The 9118-nt window shown below is 37.2% G+C and overlaps 2 protein-coding genes across 2 annotated transcripts in view; one reads left to right on the forward strand and one right to left on the reverse strand.

The window, feature by feature from the left end:
• The window catches only part of LOC106679882 (uncharacterized), a gene marked incomplete at its 3' end in the record, with an annotated part of 91387 nt that overhangs the window by 20141 nt on the left and 62128 nt on the right, over positions 1 to 9118 (forward strand).
• LOC106679881 (ankyrin-1) lies at positions 1076 to 6422 on the reverse strand (the record flags this gene model as incomplete). Its single annotated transcript, XM_014419266.3, is given in 3 exon segments — positions 1076 to 2674; positions 3626 to 4093; positions 6391 to 6422. Coding segments are annotated over 3 exon segments (2001 nt in total). The 3' UTR covers positions 1076 to 1171.

Consider the following 9118-nt stretch of genomic DNA (forward strand, 5'->3'; position numbering starts at 1 on the left):
TATAGATAAGTCAGTAAAGTGACACACGTGGAATATTTTTATCTTTTTGTAATTATTTTCTATCCAAAGAAACTAGTCAAGAGTTAATAAAGCATTTGCCGGCCTATTTTATTCCCCCTTTTTAATTTATGACTTCTTTTATTATTTCACCATCTATCCCGCCGCCTTCGTTGAGGTGGGCTCCAGATTACAGGCTTACATGCTCCACATCTTTCTCTTCAATCACTAAATTAGGTATCCTCGTTTTTCTCTCTCCTTCCTATTCTTATTATTATAGTTTTGCTTACTACCTTAATCTCCATGTTTTACAGTTGCAATTCGCAAAGAGTCTGAGCTTGAATTGAAAATGAATTCCATTACTTCCGAACATATCGTGGACATACGCTAAGGACCTAAGGTGGACTGAGCTTAGTTACCAGTGACCCAGCCAATAAGGCCCCGTGCTTGTCTTCATTATCATGTTAGGTATAAATAAACAGAAGTCGGCTAAGATTGTAGCTCTGCCATATTCCTTGGGTGCTCCCCTTGGTAGAAGATAGAAGTAGGTCGCCGATAAACCTATTTAGATTATCTTCTGCCTTCCTGGTCCTGTCTAATCCTTGCGTTCCACAAAACAAGAATAATCTTCATGTTCTCTTCCTATACTAGGAACTAGGTATTATGCATTCCTTTGTAGCCAAGGTCTGTATCATTTTCCTTCAATGACTTCTCATAATCCCTTTTCTAGAATTTTTGAGTACATATTTTTCACTGATGACTTGCATATCCCCAAAGTGAGAAAATTAAAATTCATTCCCGAAGCCTCCATGAATCAAATATTGGATGATCCAGGTGGGATTCGAAAACATAAAGTTCCGAACTAAATACTCTGATCCTTAACACAGTCCTCTAGGATACATCATCGTAGAATACACCTTGCATAGCTTACTAAGCAACGAGATATCTCAGGGATGTTGACAGTCCCAGTAGCCTCATTTTTTGTGTACTGGGATAATAACTTAAAGTTTAATAGATGTGAAATATTTTCAGTCCTCTTGCTCCCATATTCTTCAACATTGTAGGAGTGATAACGTCTATACCATCTCCTTTACCCATATCTATAGCACCTGCTATTTCCTTTTCTATAAAGGACTTCACACCTTCCTCCTTTGGAAACTAATTACTGACATAATTAGTGGATATCATCCAATGCGCCTGCCCTGTAATCGAGGAGAAAATGTTCCACAGTTTCATGGCCCGACCCTGATGCAACCATTAGTGCTGTTTTTCCATCAACTGTCTTAGCTGCTAAGTTTGCTCCGTGGTCGAGGAGCAGCTTGACCAGGTCCAACTTGCCCTCACTAGATGCTAATATTAGTGGTGTGCAACCATCATCTGTCTCAGCTTCTAGGTCTGCCAAGTTTTCTAATAGAATTGTTACTACTGCTGCGTGCCCTCCCAGAGCTGCCCAATGTAAGGCAGTCCATTGGTATTGATCTCTCACATCTACCTCTGCTCCGGCAGCTAATAGTATTTTGACCACTGCAGGGTGTCCTCCATCTGATGCATGATGTAAGGGAGTCCAATGGTCCTTTCCTTTCATATTCACCGATGTTCCAACACTAAGCAGTGTTTTTACAACTTCAACATGTCCACCGCGGGCCACACGATGCATTATCCCATCTCCATTGCTGTCTTTCAGAGCCAGGTCAGCACCACTCTCCACAAGCAGCTGCAGTACACCATTCTTATTATTAACAGCTGCAACGAAAGCTGGAGTGACACCTTTGTTATCCTGGTCATCCAATCTGGCTCCAGCGTCCAGAAGATTGGTAACCGATTCTGTGCATCCTCCTTCAGCGGCATAGTGGAGTGCGGTTCGACCTTCTATGTCTTTAATATTAAGATTTGCACCTTTTAACAATAACAAATTTACAACATTTGCCTTGATATTTCTCGCTGCGACCATCAAAGGAGTTCTGCTTCTGTAATCCTCTGTATCCACATCCACACCCATCCCGAGGAGCAATCTCACAACGGATGGATTACATGCGACATGTAATGGTGTGAGGCCATTTTGATCTTTTATATCAGCTGGTATCTTTCTATCTTTCAGTAATTTGAGGATTTCGATATTTCCTAAGCGAGATATGGAATGGACAATGGAGTCTCCATCTTTCAACCTTACACCCGGTAGTGCACTGGAATTTGCCCCTTTCTCCAGTAATAACACTATACACCGATCATTTCCTGCTTTAACAGCTTTGACTAATGGCGTTTCACCAAACTGGTTCTTTTTGTTTATATCCATAACCCCTTCCAGTAGGGCTTCTAGTGCTTTATCATGGCCACCAGCAGCAGCAATATGAAGATAGGTTTCTCCTCGAAAAAAAGGTTTTTCTAATTTAGCACCAGCCTTTAACAGAGCCTTAATTGATGTTGCGCGATTATACCTCACTGCTTCCTCCAGTGGAGTAGCATTACGAGAGTTGACAATTTCCAGATCTGGTTTCAGAGCTGCAAGGGCTTCAATGAAGGCACTGCTTCCAGCCCTTGCAGCCAAATGCAGAAGGCTGTCCCCGTGCTTAGTCATCTCGGACAGATCAACCCTTTCACCCTCCAATTCAAAAATACCTCTTAGACTGTTATTGCTGACATTTTCTTCAAGTTCAATTGGCAAATCGTTGGAGTCTTTCTGAAACAAAAATATACAAATGTTAGTAATACACATTGCCCATATTATTTGTATTAAATGTATAGGTCCATCATTAGGTTATTAATGGACTACTCTTTAACTCCAAATTAATTAATATTTGAATTTATAATCCTTTAAGTCAGTTTGAAGAGATTTAAAAAAAACATGCTGAGTGCTGAGGTTTGTTTATAAGATACCAACTAAGGTATATTTTAACGAACATATCTGTGTGGGTGGTATGTGTTTTGTGATATGCACACCCTCTAGATCTTTTTAGTACTAGTTTTATGAAAAATGACTTCATATCTTTGATTTTTTTTGGCCATTATAAATTAATTATCATTATTTTGCAGCATTTTAAAGATATCACTTTTTATGATTTTTAATATTTTTTTTCATTATTAAGTTTATGTTCAGGATATTATAGTTAATTTATTGTTTTCAGTTGAATTGAGTATGTTTCTTGGGTGCCTAACAAGCCAAACAAAAGGATTGAAGCTTTTCCGGGACATCCACTACAGTAAAATTGTGTCTGTTACGACCTTTTTGTTTTCATGACTCCCTGATCATTTCTGACACACATGGAGGGGAGGCTTATTTACAGGTTACTACCCAATTCTAACCGTAGTGGGGGTCAAGTTTTCATTTCGTGGGACCTTCAAAGAAATAAAAGTTGACTCCCCATGCCGGATTTGAACCAATAACGATCCAAAGTTGATGCTTTAAGTCACAGAATCTCCTGCTGGCGCTGCTCCATTCGTTAGAGGAAGAGGACAGGAAGTCTTGTTTAATGCTATTACTTCTAATATTAATTGAATATCCATATATTGAACTCTTGAGAAACAATCTTAAAATGGTAAAGATATATAAGGATGTCTGCTTCGTTAAACATTGTCCTAAGAAATATCTGTTTTAAAAGCTAATATTAAGTGCTAAGTAATTGAAGAGTACCTTTGATGAAATTCCTGAATGGATTGGCTGGACACTACTGATCTCATACTTTTTAGCTAGTGATGACATTATATCCATTAGGTAAGTTGGGAACTCCAGGCACAGATTGGGATCGGTTACCAGCTCGGTGAGGAGTCCCATGGCATTCTGAATGTCGTATCGAGGGAAAGTGAAATCTTCCAGAAGCCACACCTTGTAGTGACTTGAACGCAGTCTTTCCATCTCAGAACAGGCATCGACTAGCAATAGACAAGACTTCCTGTCCCCTTCCGCTAACGAGTGCACCATTGCCAATAGGAGGTTCTGCGTTTTGCTGAGGTCCATATCAGCAATGATTGAAGGCTTGTAGATGTTGGCTTCCGCAGCGTAGGTTGCAGCTGACAAAATCTTGGTGTAGGGGATGTTGCGACACAGATTGGCGATCCTTTTCTTTGGCTCACTAGGTGCCAAGGAAAAGTATTCATCCGACTGAAAATGAGAAATTAACAATAATATTATGAATGTAATCATAAAAATGATTATGCAATATTGAAAACTGTAAAAAATTATATCTTGAGAATTAAAGAACTAACAATAATCAATTTATAATGTACAGAAAATATGAAGTCAAAGTTATAAAAATAGTATTAAAAAGATCCAATGTTGAAATTAATCCTTGCTTATTTTGGAGCAGATATTTTTAAATTATTCACTAAAGCAAATACTTTCCTGCACTAATTTTCATAATGGACCTTTCGGTTGACAGAATAACTTCAATTTTGAAAAAGTACTTACTTATTATTATTTCTCGTTTCCTTTAGAAAAGGTATGGCAGAAATATAAAAATATATCAATCGGAAGAAAATAGTTGGTTCATAGACACAGATGGAGTAGATTGTAGTAAGATAGTCCTGGTGGCAGTCAATAAAGGTATCAAAACATTACAAAAAAATATTTATTGTTAACCAACGTTTCGCCCCCCCCCCCCACTTTGCAGAGCTAAATAAAAACAAGATACAAACATTGTAAGAATTGACAGATTCTTGAGATTCAGTGGTGATTGTGAGTTTTGAGGTGCATGCACTGGACCACACTTTTTGGAAACTACATCAGCAGGCCTTTTACCACAGAAAATAAATTCAAAATTTCCACAAAACGATAAAATTAATATAACATGTTCATAAAAAGAAGATGGTTCAGGCAAAGACGTACCCAGGAAATACATTAGGGGGGGAGCAAGCCATAGTCAATCAGGGCTTACAGATTGCAGTCAAGCAATTGATTTCTGTAGTAGCACTATTTTTTCGTGCTTCCTGTAACCTATAAGCTTTACAACTTGGAGCAACACATTGGCTTAAATTACATAGTTTTATGACTTTTTTTTTTACTGCACTCGGACCATCTTCCGTATATTATTATGCACAAATTATCATCGATCTTCCAGTAATATGTTTGTGCATGCATAAAAACCTTCACCAACATTCAGATTGTACATTTAGATGAAAGCAATCTCCTTGAATTAAAGAGCAAAACAACTAAATTATGAGTCAGTTGCTATGGGTTCACAAGGTCTGTAGGATTGGAATAATAAACTTAAGTAACATTTGCTGTATAGTTATAATATATTTTAGTTCCCTTTTAAAACATACCCTGGAGACATAAGTTCTTGATGAAATCAAAACATTAGGAATTAGTGAGCAAATCTAACTTAAAATTCATTTATCGTTTATTTTTAATGTGCAGTTAAGAAGAACCAATAATGAAATCTAATCAACACATTACTTTAGATGATTGTTCATATTGGAACTAGAAATGGAGGATGACCAATGTAAAAAGTCTAAGTGGATAAAAGCCTGTCAAATACTCGTTATAGGAGCAACATGTATTAGTTACTGTCAAATACTCATTCTATATTATACTTTTATTTATATATATAAATATAAAGGGAGCGAAGTAACACTGTGGAAAGGCACGATGCTACTAACTCTAAGGACCTCGGTTAGAATCCGGCTGGGCAGAAAAATGCTTTCTGGTACACAGTAGCCGTGAGTCAACCCTCTGGGTTCTTGAGCCCTCATGGGGTCCACCCAGCCTCATAAATTGGGTAAACTTTGGCAGTCGAGTTGGTTCTGGCCAAATCATTGCACAACCGTTGGTCTAGTAAGTAACAGTACTCCCTTACAAAGTACTGGACCCTTACCTTAACCCTTTATGGGTTCTAGTGGTGCAAATTTTAATTTTTCTTTATATGCAATTATAATTTTAATTGCAATTAATCTAAACACACCGATATCACTCACTTATCAATAATATTAGTATATTAGTAAGGAAGGTTAAATAATATTATTAATAAGTGAGTGTTATTAGTTTTTAGATTAATTGAAATGAAAAGTATTTATGTTTAAATGAAATAGTGAAATACATTGTTTAATTTCATTAAACCTGGACAGAAAATCCTGCAAAAATGTTTAATATTTGAATAAGAGGAGTGAATTATAGTTAAGAATGCCCTGAAGGATGGCCAAGTTAGCTGAAATGATGGACATTAAAGTAATTTAATGATATGATTAGAAAAAAATGATCCTTAAGTGGTTTAAAAAAAAAAACAATACGAAGTGGTTGACACCACTTTTCCTAAGTACTAATATAAAAGTATTTCTGATGAATGAAATATGGTAAAAAAAAAAACTCAAATAGTAGATAATTATACTATTTTATTGAGCCAACGTTTCTTTCAGCAGTTTTTCCTTCAGTTTTAGTTTTTATAATATATGGTTTGTACTTACAGACTCCGAATCCACCGAATCCGAACTCATAATTTTAGTTTTAATTATGACTCCTGAATAGATGATTTATAACAGAAAGTGCACTCAGAAAGACAAAGTTATAATAGACCGTAAATATCGTGAAACGAAGCCAGCAGCCGGAGATAAGACTGTCCTCTCCCCTCCAGTTAACTTCTCTCAATTCTTGATTATTCCAATGACGTAATGGTCGCTTAGTCAAAGCACGATTTCTTGGAAGGGTAACATTTGCAATAAGGAAAGAACCAACCTCTTTTTTTTCATTTTATTTTATTTATTCTCTTTATGTTTTATAAGTTGGATCGTAAAAGAAAAGATCTACTTATATAAATTGACAAATTCCTTTTTGAAATATTTACTTAAAACGGGGGGAGAAGACTTACGATAGGTAAATTAAAATCGAGCGATATTTAAAAGCTTCTAAAATTGGAAATGGCGTGAAATCCTCAACTCCCGCACTCCGTGATAGCCTTACTTATCTCAAGTTTGAAACAGACACTTATAGGGAGTAAGTTGGTCGATGTACGGCATGACTGATTCTCACAAGAGGGGATCATAACACCAATAATATTAGACGGCAATCCTTCCCGGCCGGAACCGCACCACTAAAAACCCCCTTTTTTTCGTAACCTCATTTATTATTAAATTTATACAATACATACATACAAATGACAAATACTAGCATACTACTGCCTTGGATTGCCTTATGTCACTGTAAGGTTCGTTTCAGGGTCCAATCAAGGTAGTCAAAATCATGCAGCTAACGCCAGTGGATTATTGGAACGGGGAAGGGCGTTCCACTGGTTAAGTGTGAGTGTAATGACTTTAGACCGTAGAGTCCAAAGCCCTTCCCTTGTCGAGGACGTCAACTAAGGGAACAGTGCACTGCCACCTCCCAGGTCTTAATTTCACGAAAAAGAGGGTTCGAGCAGGCCTTCAACCCAAAAAAAAAATTGATGTGTCGTCGACTTATCAACTCCGGCACAGTGGGGAGAAGGAGCTCTTCACGGATGACACTGTTCACCCAGGAACTCTTCAGTCTGTTGAACGTAGTTTTGTAGAGGTGTCTCATTAAAGAAGCACTATGGAGTATAGTTGGTAGATCAGTAGTTTCAGACGTAGTGAAAGTTGCGGTGAAATGAGCAGATGGTGCAGCCTATACGTTTTAAGTCGGGCCAGCTTCAGCCTCTTCTTGGTATGATTGGAGAAGGTAAGATGACGATCTAGAGTCACACCAAGATAGAGGATGGAGTTAGAGATCTCATTCTGTACCTGTTCATCCACCACGAATCTTTGAGGCAGGCAGCTCTTTTTGCCTTTCTAAAAAGAAATGACAATAGCTTCAGTCTTAGACGGGTTCACCCTAATGCCATCTTTCTTCAATGCAGCTACGATGGTGGCAGAAGCTTTCTCTGCAAAGGTAAGAGCCCGTTTAGGCCTGGCTTTAGAGACAAAGACTCCAATATCATTCGCATTCAACCATCGACTCTTTATGCTCTAGGGATACAATCGGCGCAGTGAAGATGACGAAGAGCAAGGGTTCCAGTACTGAGAGCCTTATGGTACTCCGCAGGTGGCGAAGGCTGGAAGAGCGAGAGTTCTTCACCAACCCGTACGACGAAGGACCTCCCACTGAGGTAGCTACTCATTAGTCGACGTAGGGCGGCGGGGAACTTGAACTTTTCCATTGGACGGAGTAGAAGCGAAAGTGGTGTACCAGACGCTCCAACACCTTGCTGATAATAATTTGGAAATAATTAAGAATAATTTGGTTTCATCACGAGAAGGATCATTCATTATTCAGCAATCATCCATGATGTTGTTCATTTATAGTTGACCGTAGATTGATATGAGAGAAAGATCGCCGGGGGTGAGGTCAAAGATACACAAGTAAATACAATTTATTTATTGTGCCCACATTTCGATTTGAATTCCAGGCTTTCACCATGGCTAAAAAACCCAGATAACAACCTTAATTCAGAGAAAAAGAAGATGGTACAATATTATATTTTTACTTCTATTTGTATCAATTACTATCTACTTAATTTATTGTTATGCAAATTAAGAAGAGTAAATAAAGTAAATATAAAGCATAATACAATGAAAAGTAAAAATAGATAACAATTAAAAATAGGAATAACGGAATTCTTGATTTTTATTCCAATTCCCGTTTCCTCGTCTTTTATTTTGTGTGTACTGTATTTTTATATTTATTTTTTTACCTACTATCTTATTTTTTATTATTCCCGTTATCATTTTTTTTTTAAATTTTGTAAAATCTTTTTGTAATTCTTGATTTTACTCTCTTTAATTTACTTTGATCATTTTTATATATTTTTTTACATTTTTCAGATCGCAATTAGCCACACCTTGGTTTACTTTGATTTCATGTTATGTATTTCCTTATCACTTACAGTTTAATTACTACTTGAGTTTTTTCTTTGACATCACCCGTACCATCGTCCTTCTAATTACGTTTTACTTGTTTGTGTACCTTCACTGACCGCATCCCCCCTCCCCTCAGACCCAATCTTTCACTTGACTTTTACTGATTCTGAATATAGCCCCTGAATCATGAACAAATCGATTGTATAGCACTGCTTACCACATTACCTTATACAGAAAGCGACTTTCTTGGTTTCTAAAGAGGTTTCATTGTCATAAATAAGTTGGTTTACAAAATGGAACATACGCAGATTGCTGGTTAGAC

This window comes from Halyomorpha halys, unplaced genomic scaffold, assembly GCF_000696795.3.
Source record: "Halyomorpha halys isolate HHAL.00 unplaced genomic scaffold, Hhal_1.1 Scaffold228.1, whole genome shotgun sequence".
Classification (NCBI taxonomy): Eukaryota; Metazoa; Arthropoda; class Insecta; order Hemiptera; family Pentatomidae; genus Halyomorpha; species Halyomorpha halys.